The 23,787-nt window shown below is 35.8% G+C and overlaps 1 protein-coding gene across 2 annotated transcripts in view; it reads right to left on the bottom strand.

The window, feature by feature from the left end:
- Positions 1-23,787, bottom strand: part of DNAH5 (dynein axonemal heavy chain 5) — a 159,626-nt gene that overhangs the window by 86,680 nt on the left and 49,159 nt on the right. Inside the window, exons 15-31 of one of the 2 annotated variants that reach the window (XM_086609042.1) lie at positions 19,789-19,995; positions 17,924-18,095; positions 16,499-16,644; positions 14,166-14,322; positions 13,421-13,657; positions 12,411-12,601; positions 12,224-12,323; positions 10,685-10,821; positions 9,017-9,218; positions 8,298-8,533; positions 5,972-6,190; positions 5,197-5,259; positions 3,997-4,235; positions 2,941-3,181; positions 2,272-2,471; positions 1,311-1,464; positions 488-651 (exon numbers count right to left, since the gene is read on the bottom strand). In XM_086609042.1, the coding sequence (XP_086465168.1) occupies positions 488-651; positions 1,311-1,464; positions 2,272-2,471; positions 2,941-3,181; positions 3,997-4,235; positions 5,197-5,259; positions 5,972-6,190; positions 8,298-8,533; positions 9,017-9,218; positions 10,685-10,821; positions 12,224-12,323; positions 12,411-12,601; positions 13,421-13,657; positions 14,166-14,322; positions 16,499-16,644; positions 17,924-18,095; positions 19,789-19,995 (3,065 nt within the window). Of the gene's footprint in view, positions 1-487; positions 652-1,310; positions 1,465-2,271; positions 2,472-2,940; positions 3,182-3,996; positions 4,236-5,196; positions 5,260-5,971; positions 6,191-8,297; positions 8,534-9,016; positions 9,219-10,684; positions 10,822-12,223; positions 12,324-12,410; positions 12,602-13,420; positions 13,697-14,165; positions 14,323-16,498; positions 16,645-17,923; positions 18,096-19,788; positions 19,996-23,787 lie in introns of both variants that reach the window. The other variant, XM_086609044.1, reaches the window with a different exon arrangement.

The raw sequence follows: 23,787 nt of genomic DNA, 5'->3' as shown, positions 1-23,787 counted from the left end.
TTTAAAGCTGCTTTTTTAGCATCAGAAATCATTTCATGGAAAGCCTTTATTATTTGCTCTAAAATAAGCACCAGTAAAAAGAAAAGAAACTAAACCAAAATAAAATATTTTACATTAAGTCTGTTCCTTGCTGTTTCGGTCTCTCATGCTGAATTTCTCCCAGATTTGTGAAGGATCTGAATAGGACATACAGATCTAGATTGAATTCTGGATCAAAACCAGGCTGAAACAAGCTTTGGTTTCAAAGGAGACAGACAGTGAGTGACAGCTTTGTCACAAATCAAATACTTATCAGTGAGCTGCTATCAATTTCTTTGGAGGTGTTGCATCATCCTGCTAATTTGTTTGCTCTGTTCAACTGAATTCATAGTAGAATAACAACATGATCTTTGTGAAGTCCATGGGACAGTACTCAAGCAATTGCTCTTTCCCTAGTTACACAATTCACAAACACCTGCCCAAGACTGTGGTCTTGTAGTAATCTTACCCTGTGAGTGATTTCTGACAGATTTCAAGCTGTTCTAGCAAATGTGGTAGTAACTGTCCCATGATTTCATCTCCAATGCAGCACTGAACAACATTAGGTGTTTCATGAGCTCGGGTCATGATCCTCACCCAGGATTTATCAATGTTGGAGAAACGCTTTGCTTCCTGTTGAATGAAACATGATGATGAATATGGAAGGGAAAAGATGGAGGAAGGAAGAAAGAAGAGGGAAAGGCATCTGCTTGCAGAACTGGCACCCAGTAATCTCACCAGTAAGCCTGTGTCTAACTCGTAAAAATTTTTCAGCTTAGAAAAATGTCAATCTGTCTGTTTACACAACACAGCTTATTTTGTACCTGTCAAGCCCGCTATCTACTTTCTCTTTCAATTATTCTTAGAGAAAAAGACAGAAAACCCATTACTCTTGAATTGCATGCTTCAAATTTCAAGATTTTTTTTTCTAAAATGTTAATTTTTAATTTGAAAAGCTATAAAGGAAAGTTTAAGATAAGGATTCCTAGGTACTACTAGCCTAGTGGCAGGTACTACTAAGCTAGGCTAACTAGGCAAGGCTACTACTAGGCACAATATTTAAACATATATTGGTTAACAATTCTACAATCTAGAAATAAAAAGATCGACTAGCTTACACAATTTCATTATTCTTTCTAACACAATACTTCTGTTGGCATCGTTTACCTAATTTCTTAGCAAGACTAGTTTTGTCGAGTACAAGTTATGTTACTGCATCAATTATGACATCACAGTTCAGTTTTATTCTTAAAATGTGAAAAACCAAACTGAAAAAAGGTGTGTCTGAAAACCTTTGGAAGCTGCTTTGCTATATCACCGCCAACAAAAACAGCTTCTAAATAAATCCACAAGTTCTGCACAGTCATCCAGTTCTCAATGATATCTGTTGTGTTGGAAAGATAGTGCACCCATTTCTGAATCTGTGTCTTGAAGGGTGTGTTGTATCTGAAACAAAAAGAAGACACTTGCTTTATTTCAAGAAGGAAAGAAGGCTCTTGAAAGCCAGTACATTGCTCATAAGGATGAGGAATAATTCTGCTGCTCTCATCTTTGTCAAGTGAAAGTATAAACCTGTACTTAATTCAGCTAGTTAGCAGCTATAAACCAAATCACCTCCAATTTGCTGCTTTGTACATAATGTGCATAGCACAGCTCTGATCCAACAGAAGTTGAATAGGAGCAAGATTTCAATTTCACTCTAAGGTAAAGTGGTTTCAAAAAGGGACTATGCAACATCTTGAAAGCTGCAAGACTCCCAGAGATCCTTATCAACTAAACTCTTGCTTTTAAATATCCGCCTGATGATCAGGTTCTGTGTTCCTTATTTTATCTGCAGGATTTGGCATGGGAAACCAGACAAATTGAAGCTCAGTTTAACTGGGATTTTCAGCACCTTCAGCATGAGGCAGTGACCTATCAAAGAGTGCAGAGTAGCAGTGCCTGTAATGCCCACAGTATGCCTGCCACAACCAGGCAGTGGTCCCCTTTATGCTTGTCACCACTTCCTCACATCGATGAAAAATGTTCAGTTGATTATTCATCAATCCACACACATCCACATGCTATCAAAAGAACTTATTAGAGGGATATAGACAGTAAGAACTAGTCCATGAACAGTTCAAGGACAAGCAAGATCTTGAGTTTTATCCAGATGTTTATCTCCTTCTCCTCTGTGAAAGATAGATTTGTTCAATAAAACAAAGCCTCTTGCTGATATTTTTATCTCCCACTCCCCTCCACTTTTCCTGTTACCTGTTATTCATGAGAGATCCAAGAACCATCAAGCTGTCCTCCATGGTAGCAATTGTTTCTGATGTGCTATCACCTCTCAAAAGAAGTTCCCCACGGGTTTTAAAGTTTGCGAAGATAAATGTTTTGTTGTCCCATTCAGCTATCACTTGTTTTAACTTCTGCTCAATGTCTCTCTCCTTCACAGCACTTATGCAGATATCCTTTTAAATAAATAGGATGTCGAAACAAGCTATGAATGGTTCAAGCCTCCAGTATACAAATCTAACTCATATTTCCTTTTACTGTAGTAAGGCTGATGAGCAACTACTTATGAAGTGGAAGAATCTAAAGACATAAAAACACCATGGCTAATAATCTGTTTACCACATGACAATATGGCCAGTTTTGGGGGGAATAAAAGAATAACACAGTGATTACTTTCCGTATCTTTAACATTGCAAAGCAAAGCATCCTTACAAATTAACTCTTAGACCAAGTTGCATGATTTAGAAAGAGGAGTTGACACTACAATATATTTGTGTCATTATTTTATACAGAAAGTTGAAGTGACAGTTCATTTCTCTGTTCTTTCTTTAGAGAAATTCTGTTTTCCTTCTTACTACTGTTACTCGTATAGGGCTTTAGCAGATTATTTTGCTTCATACATCCATTTCCCTTCCTTCCCAATACCTCTATTTCCTCTTTATATCTTAATAGTGGAGCTTCCATTAGATTCCTCAGTTTGAATGTTTCACTTTCCACATCAAAGTTGTGTTCCATGAGATCTGTAATCCGCTTCCAGTGCCGAGGCATCATTGCTTTACTTGACATACGCTCAAGCAATGGGCAACATTCACTGAAGTCCTCAATGGTCTTCTTTAGGTCAAAAAAGGCCTGCCATTCCTTTACACCACGAGGAAGCTTATGGCATCTATATAGAAATAATGTAAGCTTTTTTTAAACAGTTTCAAATATTCTTTCTGTTACTCATTGAACCACAGGGTATGGTTTTAACAGCAGACCACATATCTTCAAAATTCAGGTTACCTGTATTTTGAAGATTCTGTATGTGATTCTGCATGTGAGAAAATGTTTCCAGTCTATTCATTAACTGATAGCTGGACAGGCACTTACAGGATTCCCCTAAGGAATGTAGTTGCATAATTCTAACATACGTTGTCCAAGCGATCTTCACAACTGAACCACTTTACATCTCAATTTCATCTTTTGGTGAGGCTCATGATACACACTATTCTGAGCTGTCGTAAAAACCCAGCTCCTCAGAACATGCAGGCTTAAATTTTTAAATAATTTGATTCCTATTTTGATGAAAAGTTCAGCTTTTATGCATGCAATATATCTCATTTTGTAGGAAAACCATTCAGCAATTCACTAACTTGCCTCAGACATCTAAGGTGAATCTGTCTCTCATGAACAGTAATATCACAACAAACAAGTGAAATTTCCCCTTGTGAACAAAACAGACAGTAATTCTAACACATATTCCAACCATGTAAAAAAAACACGAAGCTAAGGGACTATCATCCTCAACATTTAGAGTCTAAACTGGCTCCTTTATTTTATGAAGTTAGTAATGGATATATATTTCAATTACAATTCATGTTTTTCATGTTTCAATGAACAAATACATTCTCAAATATGATTATTGATGCTAACTAGTTATAATCATACTTAAGAAGTAACAAAAGTATTTTAGGCATCTTCACGATAGCAGCAGTTTCTTACCTGTTCTGAAACTCCAGAAGTTCACTGTTAATTTTTCCAGTGTCTAATTCTGACCAAAGAATATCATAGTAGCCACTAATTGTGTCAATGACATTGTTATAAAGATTATAGAGTTTCTGTAACAGATTCAGTTGCTTCTTTATTTCAAGCAGCTGAGGATACCAAGTAACAGGCAAACCAAAAAGATCTTCCCCATCAGTGTAAGTAACATATTTCCGAAATAGATTATCAAATCGATTCTAAGAAAGAAAAAGAAAAAGAGCAAATTAAATAAAATTAAATAAATATTCAACATCTGGCATTATGCTTAGAGCTGCATTAGTGATTAAAATCTAGTAAAACTAGCAAGATATACAGGAGATACTAACAACTTACACTGTCAACAGTTTTCTGAACAATTTTCATGGGAAAAGTAACTTTTAGTGAGCTTAGAGGCACATATTTGGAAGTTGAGAGTGAGGCCATTTACTTTATGTGGCACAGTGATAAAACAATAAATGCTAAGCTTGTACTTGAAAGAGGTGGAGCACAATATGCAAAGCAAGCAAAGGTGGATGCAGCAAATTCTACCTCTCTAAGTATGCTGTGCAATCCTTTCATTGAAGGGTTGAAGTAAGAATTACTACTGTTTAAGCAGCAAAGAAAAACAGAATTTAATTGTCAATATAACTGCGACATCATAGTAGGAAGCCAAACGAATAGCACTATGGGAAAAAGAAAACCATTAGGAGTCATCATTACAGAAACAGAAATTAATCATGGTATGAACATTTCAACACGAAAAATAGTCAGTTGAAATGGAAACCTTTAATATTATTAAAAAAAAAAAAGGGTGGAGACGGGAAGAAGACTGGGCAGAATTCCATTTGTGAGGAAAAGACACAATAATGAACAGCCTATACCCAAATACAATAAACTTCAGAGCAGGCTCTCATCAGGTACTTGAATCTAGTAATTATTACTCATTATCTATGCAGCTTTTCTCTTAGCTCCTAAGAGCTACAATTTTAGCCAGCATTCCTTGCAAATGCATAGAAAAAAATACCAACTTAGCTTTCATTAAGCTAAAACAGACTTTGCGCAGTCAGTAACCTTATGCATCAATGAAAATTAGTTCAGCTACTGTGATTCATTCTCAGGGCGTTCAGATGTTGGTTTACTTGCAGTAAGTATTAAGCAATGTCTTAAAATTAACAGTACCTGAAACATAGTCAGCCTATCACTGGCTTCTTGAGGTTCTAAACCAACCACCATTGGCCCATTCTAAAATAAATAAATAAATAAATAAATATCAAATAGTGAATTTAGAGAGTGAAAATAGCCACAAATTATTTCTAATCACCATTTTTTAAATGCTATAGTCAAACATTTTTGCAGCTACAGGATTCCATCTGTACATCAGATAACAACTGAACAAGAGATCACAGTTACCTACTACCTCTTCACTTAGGATATAATAATAAAAAAAAAGAACAAAGCGGCAATTAATTGTCTTTTCAATATAGAAGTTTTCATAATAGTGTAAAAACTAGGCAATGGTAGCTCCTTTTTCAAGTAAGAATCAGCATTACTTAGAAGATGATACAAGACTGGTTCAGCTTGACTTATATTCTACTGAGAAAGAATACAACAGCTTAAATCATTTGTACTTAAATCCCACATCATAAAACACTTCTTACATTCTAACATAATTTCTCATTAATCGTAATCTTGAAATTTGCTTATGCTGTTTATCATAAACTCTAAATGTCTCAAGACTTACTCTTTAAGAGCTGATTATCAGCATTACATACTTTAGTCACACAACAAAGTACCAAAAGCCTGCCCTGCACTGAACTCAAATACCACATTAACAAGAATAAACAAATTCTTCAGACAGTAGAGGCACATCCCATTAATTAGTCAGCTCCGCAATCTTTCCATGCTCCCACTGCCCTCAAAAACTCCTCTAATATACTACACCGCAAACACTTGCCTGATCATAATCTGAATAGAACTGTGCACAGTCTTCAGCAAAAGTCTTCACAGTGCTAATAAGCTCTCCTCTGAAGTTTGGCTGCAAAGCAATGAGCTCATTCTGCACTTCATTTGCACGGACTAGTAGTTTTTCCCAAGTGTAGTGCAAAGTGTCCACTTTCTCTGTCTCTTCTTTGGTCACGAGTAGATCATATTTGTTTAACATAGCATAGGATTCCTGTCAGCAGGTTGGATCAAGATATACAAAATGGTAACTGAAGTTAATTTTACACATATATGTATGCTAACATTTTAATTTTCTCGGAACAGAGAATGACTTGTTAGAAAAAGAAAATCTGTTCTTTTTGCATACTAATTATCACAATCTGGCAAACCAATACCAAACTGGAAGAAATATCAAAACATAAACTAGCTAGCTCCCCTTAACTCCTAACCTTTCACATAGCGTTCTGCTTTCTGATTATTTGCCCCAGTGCAAGCTAACTCTCTAAAAAACTATTTCCACTTAAAGTACTCCTTAAGTCTACACGTTTTAGTTTAATTTCAATGAGAATGTCTTTCTGATCCATGTTTTCAGTTATCTGCTATGACCCAAGCTGAATATTGATGGAGCTGAGCCATGAGAAAACATCTAAGCAGAGGCCTTCAAGTAAGTGAAGCAAACAAATTTCTGTTCCACAAAGATCTTTAAGCCTTACTTCATGTTTTCAACAAAAAAAAAGAATTAAAAAACCACATCAAATGTTACCACAACTAATATGTTGCAATTATTTCAAATGTTATAAATATTCATCATTCAAAATGAGGAATCTACTTTAAAATCTACATAACAGTCCTTTTTCTTGGAACATTAATCTCCGTTTGTACCACCAATGTATAAACATTCCACATACTGAAACTCTTAGTCAAGTTTCACAAAAACACAAATGAAATTCACTTGCTGTAAATTAGCATAGAGTAGGATAGCAATGAATCTTGTGACATAACAGTTTCATCTGAAAACGATGTCCAAAGTGAAATTATTTCCATTTACATTTTCCAGTTTCATCAAATTGCAGATAAATTGCAAAAATAGAAACATAACTATCTGTCTGCTACCCCACTATGTGGAAAATACATCAACTTCCATTTCAAAAATCTGAAGTATGACTCCTTGTGCCTAGGGACTCAAGGCTCCTGCTCACAGAAGTGGAAGCTTAGGAATCCTTGGCTACCGCGGCTTTTGACTTGGGTCCACATCACACAGCAAACCACAATAGGTTATAGCAGGAACTTCCAAAATGTCACCTCCTGAGAGACCCCATTACCTATGGCAATTTCACAGAAGGTTCCAGCTGCAGATACGCTTTGCTTTTCATCAAAACTAATTGTCCTATTTTTGCTCCTTCACACAACTAGGGAGACCCTCACAGCTTCTCAGGAAGAGAGATACATTCCTTCTTAGCTGTATTCTGCAGAATATGGAAGGGCTCCATGATTATTTCCATTATTTGCGCATACGAGTACATACTGTGTTCCATAATTTACCTCAGCTCAGAGAAAACAGAGTGAGAAAACACAGGTGTGGGACATCTGTCTGACAGCAAATACAGTTTTTGCCTCTCCAAATAGAATATTAGATTTGTCAATATTTGGTAAATAAGAATTCTGTGTTAAGTTAATTTAAAACAGTAAGGACACAACCCTGACAAGAAAACTATGGGCAATCAGGAATCATGAACATGTCTTAGCAAAAAAAAATTCTTTTGAACATCTAGTCAATGGCACATTTTGCTGAACTACAGTATTCTTAAATCCATACTCTAGTCAGCAATGCAGAGACAGTTACTATCTGGTTTTAATCCTGTCATTTGACCAGAAGCCCCTACATTGTCCAAAGTTCAATAAATGTATTCTAGTAAGTGAACTTCCTTAAGGAAGCCAATTTTTTATGTTTATTTTAACCCATTATATAGCTGACAAGGCAATGACTCTCAAGTGTTCTCACATAATCTGCCTAACATTACGTTTTTCATACACAGACCTCTCCCACAAAGTATGAAAAGCTTTCTTGCATTAAATATCTGTATTCTCATCTTCCTGTTATCTAAATCACTCAATTTCTGCACTATTCACTAAATCACCTCTTGCCTAAACAAGTTTACATTTGTCCAAATCAGATTTCCATGCAAAAAAGGTTTACAGGAACACAACAGATCTGCCACCCAACGTTTAACACACATGCACATGAGAGTGTTTTTCAAAGTTCACTGTTAAGCTGTTAACCCAGAAAATAATTGTTCTGCTGAAATAGTACCCATACATGAAACATTCCTGTTAACTACCTCAATGGGCCCAACTTGAGAGTCTATGGAGATCTGTAGTTCTCGGATCTCTTTTAAAGCTGACATGGCTGTTCTTATATCATCCAGATCCTTGATGCGGCGATTTAACTTCTTGTCAGCTTCCTCTATAAAAGTGAAAATCGCTTCCATCTCTGTTCGGTACTTCTTATTACAATGACAGCCCAGCAAAGTCATCCAGGCTTTGGTTTCTGCTCTCAGAGCTATTTTCAGATCAGCTAAAAACATTGAACAGTGAGTAAATATTCAGATATTGTAGATATTTTTTAAGATACACTTGAACTTTTTTCGATATATGTTCTCTTCTCTCCCAGTTCTAGTTTTTCAGTCTAACCATCCGCATACAGACAGGAAATCACATTGATACCTTTGAGTGCTTTATACAATTCCTTGCAATTCAGGATTGCTTTCCTTGTAATCTTCTCAATTTTTCTTACTGGAAAGATGAGGTTAGGTGCCACATTTCTCATCATGATCCATATCATTACATATATTTCGCCGTGCCGTACACATCACTAACAAATGAAGCATTAGTGTTTTGTTTGCACGCATTTACAGTCAAAACAGCAAACAGCCATTCTCTCTCTTTCTCCTTTCCATTTTTAATCTAGTTTACCCATCCAAAACTAAGCACCATCTCTCCTTCCTACAGGAGTCAGAACGTGTATGTCTCTAGAGAGAAGTGGAAAGCTGAACTCTACCAGTGTACAGTGCAATAGCTCCCACGCAGATGTATTCAGGCTCAGAATTGATTTTCAGCTCCAAGTCTTGGAAATGCAGAATTTCAGATTCAAATTCAGAGAGTAATGGGTTTCCCATCATTAATTTGTCAATGGTTTCCTCCTTGTCCCTCTGCCATATATGGCGGTAACAACTAAAACTCTCCAAAGCTGTAAGAACTTCCTGAAACACATTAGAAGTTCAAAGAAAGATTATGAACATTATGTGTATAGCATACATATAATTTCTTAGCACCTGTTCATTAGAATACAGTAAGAGTTTCATAGCAGAGCAGGTTGCATCACCTCACTAAACAGAAGGCTGCTGGTAAATTTATGCTAAAGCAAGTTCCATTAGCAATCACAAGCCTTGCCAGGAACTGTATACTGATCACATTCACTTTGTCAAATCAGTTACAGTATTCTTCAATGAAGCGACTCTTCAGTCCATAAAATCCTAGGAATTAAAGTGAGAGTGGGAAGTAAAACACTCCTCTAAGACTAGGATACAGTACACTTATTGGACCAGCAAATGAAACCTGAGCTCCAGAGGCCAACATAACAAGAAGAGCAGTAACTCAATTCTTTCTCAAATAATGAAGTTATGAGATAATTTTTTTACATGTATGACATTGGTGATGTTAATATTAAATTCTACACTCAATTCAGGTATCTTTGATTTGAATATAACTTAAGGAGTTTGCAACAAAATTATTTTTCTAGTTCTTAGGAGTTCAGGAAAATGTCAGACATCATCACTTCAGCTAACTAAAAAAGTAAGAGAGGTGACTGCTATGAGAGATAATCCACATCATGACTTAGGATAAACATAGTGCTTGGAGGCATTTAAACCTGGCTAAATGATAAAAGTTTCTAATTATAAAATATTGAACATCAAAATATCACCATTATCAATTGCACCTTAGACTTCAGCACAAGTCTGTATGTCATTGTGCTAGTTATGCTGTAGTACCATTGAAGGTACAAGGCTTTGAGTCTAAAATTTCCACCTGGCGAGGCTTCACTGTAAGGTTGGACTGGCCCCAGAAGGAACTGTTGCAGGGCTCCTCAAAAAAATATCAGTTTACTAGAGAGTGCATAGACTAAGAAAAGGGCAGCGAAACAATGCATATCCCTTATGCTATCTCCCAACCTCCAGTAGCAAATCGTACGCAGGATTTACAAATGCCAAGCTAATAGCCATTTTTTAAAAAAAAAAACCTTCATAAACTCTTCATAATGGGCCAGAAGTCATGCTGGTTTTGTTAGAATTTCTATGTGAGTAAAACCGTATTTAACACGCTTGTACAATTGCTACCAGTTCTATATTAAATACACACAACTCAACTATACCTAGAGGTTTTATGATATTTTACCAATTGGAGATATGCTTTTAACCAGACTTAAGTTTTACTTTCATTAATATTCAAAACCTCATAAAATTTTGAGTAGAGTACACTTAACCCATGCTAAATTTTCAAAGCATATTTGCTAATTTGCAGCCACGTTTTCCATCCACCATCCTACACTTTTTCATTCACATGTTTAATCACTGCTTTAAATGTCTACCCTTATTGCCCAAGGATATTAAAAGTAATACATTAATATCCCTTGGATAGTGATATTAAATTAACACCTCAATTGTCTTACCCTTTTTGTAGAATTAATAGTAGTGCTGAGTAAAGACACTAATTTAATAATTTCTTTGTTCTCTGAAACACTCTTGAAGTAGTTCTGGCTTTGCACCGCATCGGACAAACTGAGCGATGCCACATCTGACACACTATCTATAAAGGCAGAGTGAAAGACAAACGCAGTTTTAGGACAGACATATTGTTGAGGTCAAGCAAATTCCTATAGACAAAAACTAATGACCTATTTTTCAATAAGCATACATTTTAAAGTTAAGTGTTCTTATTAATCAAAAAGGCAACTAAAAGTCTAGGTGACCAATATAATTGCCACAAATCCATAAACCTCTCCATTTTAGGAAACTTGCTTCATCTAGGTACTCTGTTCAAATTTGGAACAAGTTCTATTCCAACCTTTCAAATCTAATCTTTCCTCTTCTCTCACTCATCCCCAAGGTTTATCCTGTACAATTCACCTAAGTGATTTATGGATATGTCAACATTGAGCATAAATATTTTTGTTTTCTGAAATAATGTGGAGTAGATCACAATTGACAATTTGGATTTAATGTTAATTTGTATCTCAAGAAGATGATCATGGCCACTCCTCAAAAGGAAAGAAAAGTAAAAGGAAAGCCCATTAGTTAGGAAATATCCACAATATTGAACTTACCACCATTTCGTATTTCATCTCAGGCAAGAGAAACTCTTAGTTTTGAAAGAACAATTTCATTTCTTAACCAGTTCAAGTAATACTTCCCTACTTCTTAGGTGTATGAGAAGGAGCTAATCTAAAAAGACTCAACACATTTTTGAAGTACCTGAAGTACAAAGTAGAACAATTAATTCAGCTCGATTCTGAGCCATTTCAGACAAGAAAAACCCAGCAACCAAAGACACCACCTTAAATTTCCTTGAATTAATGCCTTCAATAACTTAATTCCATGTCTGTTCACAAAACAGATTAAGTTAAAATCCCTTTACAAATTTTATTCTAGTCAATCCTCTACACAATCCTCTCTCCACCAATACTGCAATTTATATAGACATTTCTATTCAACACCAGGTTTTGTTTAAGTTCAACTTACACTTCTTGAACTTGAGCACAAGTTTTAAGATGCCATTTGCACATGCCAAGTTACAAACCACACTGGCAAATCATGAAAGATCTTCTGTGTAGCGATAGTTACTATAATTGTTTTCCAAACTCATTCACAATTTCTACTGTGCTGCCCAAGCTGGAATCCTAACAGCTTTTCACATGCTGCAGGTAGGACCCAAAGCAGTACAACACTCTGAGAGGCACAAAAAATCCCCTCACTCAAATCCACGCAAAGACAAGTATCTTCAGGCAAGCCTGTTTCTAATCACAAAGAGATTAGAATGCCCAATCTCGCATTGTTATTACATCCTGTTTCTTCTTCAACATGGTTTAAATTCTATGAAGTCTTTATTCTACTAATTTCAATGCATTTGTTATTTAATATCCTTTAACACATATTGTATAAATCACATTTACCTAACACTTAAATCGAATGATGTCAGAGTTTGTCATTACCGTGGATGTTTTTCTTTCCAGTCTCTTTCATTCCATCATCAGAATCACTGTCTCTGCTCTCACACCGCAACATAGTCACTTTTCTCTCTAACATTTTCTTCTGGGGAAGAAACAAAATTTCATTTTCCATTTGCAGTAGTTTTGAAACATTAGTTTTGTTTTAAGCAAGGCTGTTAAAGACACAAACCTTGGATATTCTTTCCTTACTCCACTGTCCAACTCCTTTCATTACTTTCACAATATTATCTACAGCTTTATTAAGCATCTGCTGTACCTCATCCAAAGAGGGTGTCATGATGATATTAGGGATAGATAGGTTAATACTAGTCCTAATTATAGGGTGAGCACTTTTTTTCTGCTTAGAAGCATTGCGATTTTCTAAAGGCAAGACAAAAAAAAAACCAACACGTTCACATTTTTTTCAAGACGTCAAACTAGGCATTGTAATGATATAAACCAATATACACATCCTAGTGTTGAGCACTGTGTGTAATTTCTTAAGGAAAAAAGATTCCTGAGTAATTTACAGGATGTATTGGTAAAGTCTATAGCAGCACAAGCGAAAACTAAGTGCCATGCTATTTCTCTCCGTGAAGATCCTCTTCAACTTGTTCTGTGCAGTTAAACTCTGTTTAGCAGAAAATTTTGTTATCTGGTTTGTGCTCCCAGTCAGCATATTAAATCAGGCACAAAACCTCCTTGAATCTTGTAATATCGTATGCCTTACGTGCTACAGAGACCAAATACAAATGCCTTTTTTGTTTGTTTCTTAAAAGCATGCAACAAGAAAGCATTTCAAAAGAGTGTTCATCATAACATGTAGAAATATCTGAAGGTAATTAGTAAGAGAAAAAGAACACACCTCTATTTTTTTTTCATACAGTTTTATATAAAAGCTAAGGTCAAACAGGTAACCACTTATCAAGTCCAGCTCCAAATATAATATCTGGTTTCAGAACAGTACAGTCAGTCCTAAGAGAAACAGCATCACAATGACACCTTCCTGCTCTCCTCTCACAGGAAAAAAAAACTTCCTTTGGAAATATAACATATCAATTGTGATTTAACAAGACAACTTGTTCAAACTCGCTTTGTTTTCCTCTCTTTTACATATGAGGCTTTTTGATATAGTTCAGGGATACTAGTTACATATTTCTTTTTATAGGCTAAGAAAGCAAAGTACTGCAATATGGCCACCTAAGAAGTTGATCGTGGAAGATGCATGAATGCGTTTGCGTATGGTCTCCAGAGTGTTTCGAGTGACTTTCAAGAGGGCGTCAACATTACAATGATTGAAGTAGGAAAGCAGTTCATTGGCTTCTTCCTCTAACATTTCTAAATCCGTTCTCTTCCTCTTTGCCGGAGGAGACAGTCCAGCCCATATCTCACTGGAATTGTGGGAGGAAGTCAAGTTTTTTGATCTTCTTTCCCCTTCTGTTGCTAAAACATCATAAATCTAGTTAGTTAAATTAACTTTAAGGACTTGAAAACACAATAGAGCAACACCTCCACAGATATTTGAAATACAGCTAAATTTTACAGAACTGCAGACTATATTCGTTTGCAATCTGTACCTCAATATATCAGTCCTTTTACTCCTATCCACCTTCTCTATTCAGTACAAATTGACATGATTATCACCAAAATTTAAATATTATTTCTTATATTCTTTCTCTAGAAAGTTCAGTAATAAACCAAGACCTGTAAGCAGCTGCTTCTATGGCATTAACATTTCAACATGCAAGTTAGACTGATAATATTGACCTATTTGCAGATGATAGATGACTGTTAGATGATCTGTTATCCAGGCAAATCTGAATAAAAGTCTTGAGACATTAGATACTGAATGATACTTCAGTCAGCTAAGCTACAACATCCCCCAACACATACCATCAGCATGCAAAAGAGACACAAGCACAGAGCTACAATACAATCTTCTTACCTGTATTTTCTCTCATTTCACCAGTGGATACAACTGACTTATCTTCTTTTCTGACCTGTACCTCAGTGTCAAGTAACATGTTAATTAGTTCATTAGCAGCTTCTTCCACCAGTGAACTTTTTAAATGTAAAGTCCGAGAACCTTTTACACAGAGCTCCTGTTATCAAATCAAAACAAACATATGTTCTTATCTACCCAGTTCTCATGTCTATTTCACAGTCATAGCAGCCTTTATTAACACAAACGTCAAAGCCTTGTATTTGTGAAAAACAAGATCAATACACAACATTATTTTTAAATTGGTTTGTTCCAAACTATTTAGTGTTGGATTCTTTGTTGTGCAAAACAAGACATCATAAATGTCTTTCAAATTTGCTATGGCTTTTTCCTAAATCACGACTCATCCATACTTAATATCATGAATCAATGCCTATTAAAGCATAGTTCCATCAAAGGTCTCCCAAAATCAAGTGTTTCTTAATTTTCTTAACTTTACAATGTAGATGTGGAAGATTTAGCCTTTCTTTTAATCATTACCATTTTACATTACTTGGCTGTGCCATAAGGAGTATTAGTCAATCATATTTCCCATTTAAAGCTAGATAGGAGATAAAAATCTATCAAAAGCTGTATTTATGATTAGAATAAACAAGAAAATTATTAACTGGGGGGAGAAAGAATCAAAGAATGACATTTAATAAAATTCAGAAATATATTAAAGTACTGTGCAGTTTTTTTCTTATGGTAAAACTGATCAAGTATGTTTTAGCCAACTATAATGTTTAACTATAATTACCTTTTTTTTTTTTTCTTCTTTCTTATCTCCTATATCTTTAAGCTTAATCAAACCTGGCTACTTCCACATAATTAAAAATCAATAATTGGAAAAATTCAGCCATTAGCAAGATTCAGTCATTTCCAAGTTTTAAGACAAAATCTTTGATCTTCCTAAAGATTCAGTCTAGTTGAGAGAGAAGCCAGGTCTGATTTGCAATATCACAGCAACTACTAAACAAAGTACTTCAGGTTTTTTTTCCGTAGTATATCTATTTTTGTTGCAGCAATTTCTTTAGAAACTTCAAGACACCAGTTAGGTGATAGAACTTATTCAAAGTCCCTTCTAATTAAAAACTACAATAAGCTTACAAATGCTGTTCATATTTTCATTGTAACCATATCTGAAGTTAGTATACTACTTACTCTCTTAACTCAAATATATTGTCTCTTGTGCTGTTGTAATTGCTATGTAGCAGTTCAAGTTTCCTTGCAGAAGATCAACATTAAGCAATGTCAATTATCACACACTGCTGAGAAGTTTTTTGTGCTCATTCTCATGTAATTTTACTTTAGTGAATATACATTTTAGTACTAGCCTTGTCAGGAAAGCAGCAGTAGGATCGACAAAAAAAACCCTATGGATTGTGAGGCTTATAAAATACCACTAATTCAATAAAATACTATTTTAAGTTTTATTTTGTATTTAATAACAGGTGAGCTGTTACAAGGGACAAAAGAGGAAAGGCCAAAAATTTAAACACACTAAGAGAAACAAACCTTTCATTTGTAGTATTTATTGCTACAAGAGGCCAGTGATGGGGATTATCTACATGATCTTCTACAATCTTTTCCAAAACAAAGTTTATTCCAGGAGAAAACACAGGTTAGACATTATACACTAAAATGCCAGAATATCTCACTACTGCCCCATAAAAATCATTGTCATTCAATCTTATTACTAGCTTAATCAGCTTTCTGACTAACTCACACGCTTACAGTTAATCCTCTTCAACATTACAGTATTTTGATGGGGTGAAGGAAGGGGCTTTTCTCAGAATACCTTCACCCAGGTACTTCTGCCTATATTTTGCACATGCCCTTACCAACTCAGGAGAGCTTGAGATCAAGAAAGATATTCAGTGCACAATCATTTCCATAGTGTTTACTCTCCCAGGCAACCAAGTGCACTTGTTATTCACAGGCATCAGATGGGCAATTCCCTTCTTTAAAGGCACTAACAAGCAACAGTGACAAAAATAAAAGATACTATCACAGAGGAAAAACATTTAAGTTGAGAGATATCAAAGCATAAAAGAAATATGATGCAGTGGTTGGCTTGACATAATGAGCTCAGAAAATAACATCTCAGCTCAGACCTCTTTGCATTTGGTATTTTTGCTCCTTTTTAAGGTTCTAGCTAAGCAACTGGGAATTTCCTTACTTCACTTTCCCACACACAGTTCATTACTCCTGTACTGTTTTTATCTCATAAAAAAAAAGGAAAATATTTTAATTCAGTCATTGAACTCCTCTCTATAAAAACTGTTTCTACTAACCTTAGTCTTTTGGAGAAATTCTTCACAGCTCAGTGGTTCATCTTCTGGCAACTTACAGAGTGGCACTCTACTCATTTCTTGAAGAACAGCATCAATACGAAATTCAACCAAGTCATTCACTCGATCAAGTAATAACTCCAGCCCAGCTTTTGAAGCAAACAGAAGATTCAAGACAAGCTTAAAAGTTTGAAACAATAGTCTTTGCACAGTCCTGCTTACATTTTTACTTCAATAAAATATCATATTCAATTTTATACGAATTCTACACCTTAACTTACTACAAACATCCAAATTTTATGGCAAAGTTCACCACTGAAATCATAAGTAATTTTTTGTATAACAAATGCTCATGTAGCATATGCTATACATATACTAAAAGATAATAGGCAAAATCTTACATATAGAGATATATATATAATAAGCTTAAAGTATATACATTTCAAATACAAAGACATTAAAATTCAATTGATGTCCAGGGACACTTCTCCTATAGCTTGATTTAGTTACCACTTGGAGAACCTACTAGCAACAGAAACTTTTGACAAACAAAATATCTATCCTTCAAAAAAATGTTAGAAGCCAAATAATAATAATAGTTAACAGAAAACAATCACTAGAATTTTCACAGTTTAATAGCAATTTGCTTTCAATGTTGAAATTGAAAAAGCAGCAAGGTGCCTGTTCCAAACTCAAACTACTTGTATTATTCAAAATTAAATTGAGTGTAATATCAGGTTAGCATCCAAAATGGATTTTAATTTGTCATTTCAGCTAAAGAAAATTCCCACTATAGCAACTTAAATCATTTCAAAAACAAAACCTATGTTTGAAGTAGTAATTCAGTTGAAGCAAAAGGAACTCTGGATCTTCAGAAACAATATGCATCGCGGTGCAACCTTGTGATAATCTTTTGATAAGACTACAGCTCATCTGTTTTCTAAAGCTGTTTCTCAAGATGTGTGTGCACTAGTTTAAAGAGATTGATGTTAAAGAAGAAGTTTAATAAGAAAAGCTATTGAGAGCAGTGACAGTGCCAACTCAGTGGAGATATTATTCCCTGAGAACTTGTTTTGTATATTATAGAAGTAAAAGGCAAGATTAGGAAAAGTCTGAAACCTAGGAGCTCTTTAAAAAGTAGCTATCATTCTTTGAATTCAGAATACACAGGATGTTTTGCGTACTACTTTACGCTTCGTTTAACCCTAACTGTCATTCCATCCCTATTAGTAAAAATGTGATAAATATGTGAGACAAAAAGAAGGTGGTGTTATAAAGCAGAGGTTTCATGAAGTGAAAATTCTGATTTATTTCATGTATAAATCAATTAAATGCAAATCATATAAAGGATAGTAAGCTTAAGAATATGGCTTGTATTTATAGAGAAACAAGCAAGCAGAAGTTAATGGAAGGAGGCAAGTGACTTACTTAGCTTGCAAAAAACTGTATTAATATATTTCTCAATATTCAAAGATGTCCAGGTCAGTAACATTAGACCTGGCTGGATAGCATCATCTACATTTGCTAGTCGAGGAGCCATCAGTTGTTCAATAGGGTGTTGTATTTTCAGTTTAATTCTCTTATATTCTGACAGCATCATCTGAAATAAAAATAAAATGAAAGCATTAGTTAATATACACTGATTTGAACCTCTTCACGTACACTTACTTATCAAAATTTAAATTAAGAAAATTCCTATGAACGTATATCACTGAAAGTCTTAAGAAACTATAATAATTTTTTGGGGAAATGTTTTCATTATTTTAGACAGAAGTTCCCTTTTTGTTGCTCTTCATAATAATGCAAGTACTACTTCACATGGAAATTCATCGTTACAGATTGTACTGGTTTTGGTTAGGATGGAGTTATTTTTTTTTTATAGTGGCTCACATGTTGCCATGTTTTAGATTTGTGACCAAACAGTGCTGATAACACATCGATGTTTTGGCTACTGCTGAATAGCGCTCATACAGCATTAAGGTCTTTTCTACTTCTCACACTGCCCCATCAGTGAGTAGGCTGGGAGAAACAAGAAGCTGAGAGGGAACACAGTCATAGCAGCTGACCTCAACTGACCAAAGGGATATCCCACACCTATGGCATCATGCTCAAAAATTAAAGCTGGGGGAAGAAGACGGAAGGGGAACATTCAGAGCTACGGCGTTTGCCTTCCCAAGTAATCACGATGAAGCCTTGCTTTCCTGGAGATGGCTAAACAACAGCACGCTACTGGGCAGTAGTAAATTAATTCCTTATTTTGCTTCTCTTGTGCATGCAGTTTTTGCTTTCCCTATTAAATTGTCTTTGTAAACATGTGAGTTGAGATACACTTTTAACCTTCAGATTCTCTCCCCCATTCCACTGGTGGGAGCAAGCGAGTAGTTGCGTGATGCTTCGCTGCCGGTCAGGGTTACACCATGACACTGACAGAAAATGGTTTGCAAATTTCAGTCTTTAAATGGATGTTCCAGGAAACAAAGGCCCAAGGGAAAAAGACGCATCTAAGTGAACTTTTCTGCAATTTTATTAGATCAGCCTTACCAGAACTTTAATATGGTATTTAGTTTCTAACGCATCTTAAACCCACTGATCTAGTTGTACGTTTTGCAAAAAACAATCCTTGCAATAACTTTATGATTTCATATGACTTTCATTTTTCATTTCAGAATCAAGTAGCCCTTTGAAGCTGTAGTTCTCTGAAGACCTATCTTCAAATCCTCATCTTGAGTCTCTGAGAACCTTCTCTGTTCACAGGTAGATAAAATGATCCAAAGGATTAAAAGATGAGAGAAAGGGAAGTTTTAGCTTCTCATTTTTAAACTATTCCACAGACATCTGTGGAAAACCACTGGTGTAGGAACTATGGTCCTCCTTGCTGGATGCTCTACGCTTCTCATAGGCTTACCACCTGTTCCTCCCTCCCAGCTATCCTCTCAAACCAAAGTGTATCTAATGATCAATCCATTATTGGATGAGAGATAAATTGCTTTTCATTCAGAAACCAGGCAATAGAGCTAGGCAGCTTGTAAGCCTCCTTTCCTCCTCATCCTCATCTCTTTCCCAAGATCTGCATATCTTCACTAAACCCATGCATCTTTGAAGTGACCTCACAGAAAATACAAAGCCAAGAAATTATTTTTAAGTGCCTCAAGACAAGTCATAGATAAAAAACAGATGCACCAATGCTTTCTTAATGCATAATAGTTGATCTTCATTTTTTCTCTTCCATATGTATAGAACCTAGATAGCTTAATGTACACTACACATACATAAAATAACTAAAATAAACCCACTTGCAAATTGTTGACGATCTTCTTATACCAGTCTCTCTTCTGTTGAATACTACTTGCAAATGGTGGCACTTCAAGGCACATGTGAGCCATGCAATCTGTTTCTCTGATTAAAGTTAATATTTGAGGGTCAAAATTCACAAATAATTCTCCTGTTTCTGGAGCTTTTACCAAGAGAGATGCCTGAAGTCCTCTTTTAGTTAATTCAATCTGCAGGAAATAAAAATCATCATTCCTGAACAGACAAGCCAGTATAATGAAATATTTTGGTTTTGACATAAATACCACTTTGGCAAATACTAAAATCAAGTACTGCTGACAAGAAAGATTTGATATGGTATGATATCAACAAGGAAACTTTATTAACACAATCTGTATGTACCAAAAGCTTAACAATCAAATTAACTGTTCTTTATGCAACAGACATTCTTCTGTTGGATATCATAAGCTGCATTCCACAGTCCAGCATCAAAAGCAGAGCCATAGACTTTCTTACTTCAATCCTCTTAAATCTGAACTCTTATTTCCTTAAAACTTCTTGCACATTCTGCAAAGAGGCCACACACAACCTCCTTGATAAACTAAATTAATCTTGGATAACTTCTTCAGATATCTTCTGAATAAACTTATCCTCATTTCTCCTTTCATTTGTTCTCCACTACCTAACAGACATACCATGCTCCAATCTTAATGAAACTCCTAATCACATCCAACCTCTGGGCAAGTTTTTAAAAAGACTAAAACTAATCTTTATTATAGATTTTTTTTTACTCTTACAAGAGAAGCCTAATCACACTATTGGTTTAACTGCCTTATTTGAACATTAGAATACCATTTGTGCTCCACGTGATTAGAAAGGAGAGCATTCATAAAACCATCACACATGTAAAATTTGGCTGATATCAGAAACAAGTTATGCCTTAGGTAGGGAAATTTTTCCTGCATAAAAAACTTTGCTGCTATTGCTATTTTCCAGTTGCCCTTTTGCTGACATAATTTTATTGGTTTTTATTGACTTCTAAAATCTCATGTACCACATTACATTGAGATGAAGCATGTTTTTAAGCAATGGTTTCAAAACCCATTGATTTCTTTCAGTGTTTTTTGTCTTTTTTTTTTTTTTATGGAACACACACTGAAAACGTGCAGCCCCTTTCAGTGTCTAAAATGTTGTTGACTGCTTGCTTCAGCTGTATCACATATTATCATGACATTTTACACAACATTTTTCAAGAAATCATCTAATCAACTTTTTTCAGTGAAGTTGTCATGCTCTATCCACTAGCATCACTCAGCACAACTGCCTTAAATAGAAGCTGACTTTTTTTCTGCGAAGTTCACCAGCAAATCTTGCTGCACTCTTCTTTGGGCTTCAGAGACTCTCATCAATCTCTTCCTCCCCTATTTATGTTTTTGTTTTTTTTTTCCCATGCAATTTTCATTATTAAAGTAACAAATTGGTAAAAGAAATAAAAGGTACATTGAAAGCACAAATCTTACACTGCCATAGAATTATAGTAACTTTCACACTTCCGGGTATTTTATTATTTTAATATGTCCAAGTTCAACATCATTGCTATAGCACAAAAATAACGGCTTTAAATCTTATGCTATTAAAAAAAAAGTAGACAAATGAGGTGGTAACCATCCAGGAACAAACAGGCAAAAGGGTGGGAAAAATATTCCGAAATATCAGAAAGTGCCACTAAACTTAACTATTTCCACTGTGTAGAAGAATAAAAAGTAGTAGGAGCTACAATCCTATCTCTGCTCTATTTGCATTCCCCACAGGACACTTGTCCCCCTCGCTTGTTTCTCTTTTGTTCAGGAGTAGAGCAGGAGCTCCACCTTGTGTTCTACGATACTCGTGTCCACATCAGTCTGTACTCTTGTTGCCTCAAGACAGAAGAGACTACTGAATTTTTTTTTCCCTATCTGGTGGATAAGTGCATTGATGTTAAAGTGGATATACTTTTCATGTATTTTCAACGCATGTGTGCTTTTTTCAAAAACTTGAAATTGTATTCAAACGCACCTCCTTTTGTTCCCACCTAATGAGTGTAAGGTTGAGAAGGCTCAGCAAGCTTCTATGGCTGCCAAGTGGGATTTGACTCTGGTATAGGAGAAACCAGACACTTTTAGCACAGATAAGAATCAGATCACAGATCACTAGGACCTCAAAGAAAGGCATCAGTTCAGGGGAGATGCCTTGGATGTTAGTCATTTTGTAAAAGATGAAAGGAGAATGTACTTGACTGCTCCATCAAGGCACAGTACATGTCAGAAAATCTGATCACTAGATCTTCTAGCCAAAGGAGACAGATGTAGCCCCACAAGAAGCATACGTGCTCCTTAGACTTCATAGCTGGGACAGGGAATATATCTTAAAAGTGCCCAGGCATGGACATGATATCAGCAGCAGGTACAATCCAGTGAAAGCTATCATCAGTATACTTGGAACAATGAAGGTATCCAGCACAGTACTGGTATCAAACCAGAGACTGAGTCCAAGACAGAAACACTAAACAAATGCCAAAGACTTCCTGAAGCATCACAATTTCTCTTCCATAAAACATGAAAGAATACACATACCATACCAGCTCTCTGTGAAGAGCACATGAAATCAAAGATGGACTTCTCAAGTTTCCAGATAAGCACTTGAAGTTAAAGACATTTCTCAGTACAACAATGGCAATTTTCATTACTGCTCAGGAGGAGGACCAATTATACAGAGGTCACTAGTGCCAAACTTAGACCTGATGTACCTGAAACATCATCTATAATGAAAGAACAGTTGAGGCAATACTCTTCAGCTTCTTTGATTCCCAACTGGCAGTCAACACCAGATAAATCATCAGTAACATATATCCAGCACCAGAGCCAAGGCAGTCTGAATACAGCATATTATACAACCTGTAACATTTTAGTCACTTCTCCTGCTTTAGTACATCAAATTGACACAAACGCTCCCACTTACAGTATAAAACAATCAAATCTCATGATCATTTCAAGCTTCAAAATAAACGCAAACGTGAAGGGGGAAGGAAGAGTAAGGAAATCTTAGTATATTCAGACTGAAGAAGAGACATCAGGAACCCCTAGTCTCAGCTCTGGTGTAAGACTAGCTTTGAGAAGATCGATGTTTATCAGCACAAGAGATTTTCACATTGTACAAAGGTTGGGGCTGAGCTCCAAGAACAAGAGGCAGATGCATCGCTAATTATGCTGTCACCTTCAAAACAATCCTACAGAGATTCTGATCCTTCTTTTTGAGAGGCTGAGGTCAATTTTTCTACAACATGCTCTTTGACAAGGCAACAAAGAAACTGGAGGTGGAAAATATTCCAAAAGGATAGTAGAAACTTGCAGAGATTTCAAGGCTATAAAGTAGTCCCTGCAGAAGCCATCTGACAATACGAAGGCAGTCAGAGGTTCTATGTACAAAACCCCAGAGGGCAAAATCAGTCAAATGAGATTTGGAACTTAAGGCAAACCACATTTTCTGAAGAATAGTCAGACTACAAAGTGTTTGACCTTACCAAATGGTTGATAGGAAATGAAATGGCTCTGTACTGAGTCTGGCTGAGATGGAGTTAATTTTCTTCGTAGCAGTTTGTATGGTGCTGTGTTTCAGATTTGTAAGCAAAACAATGCTGATGACACACTAATGTTCTAGCTGTTGCTGAACAGCGTTTACAAAGCATCAAGACCTTCTCTGTTTCTCACTCTGCCTTCTGTAATGAATAGATTGGGGGGATGCATATGAGGTGGGGAGGGGACAAAACCGGGTAGATGTCCCAAAATACCCAAAGGGATATTCCATGCCATATAACGTCATGCTCAGCAATAAAAAGGGACAGGCAAGAGTTGAGGGGGTTAGCCACCTTTTGCTCTGGAACTGGCTGGACATTGGTCTATCCATAGGAGGTGACAAGTGATTGCTTTTACACCACTTATTTTCTTTCTCTCTTCCTCCACTACTTCATTATGAAACAACTTTAT

Source organism: Tauraco erythrolophus, chromosome 3 (assembly GCF_009769465.1).
Source record: "Tauraco erythrolophus isolate bTauEry1 chromosome 3, bTauEry1.pri, whole genome shotgun sequence".
NCBI lineage: Eukaryota > Metazoa > Chordata > Aves > Musophagiformes > Musophagidae > Tauraco > Tauraco erythrolophus.
This window is presented reverse-complemented; position numbering and strand designations above follow the sequence as displayed.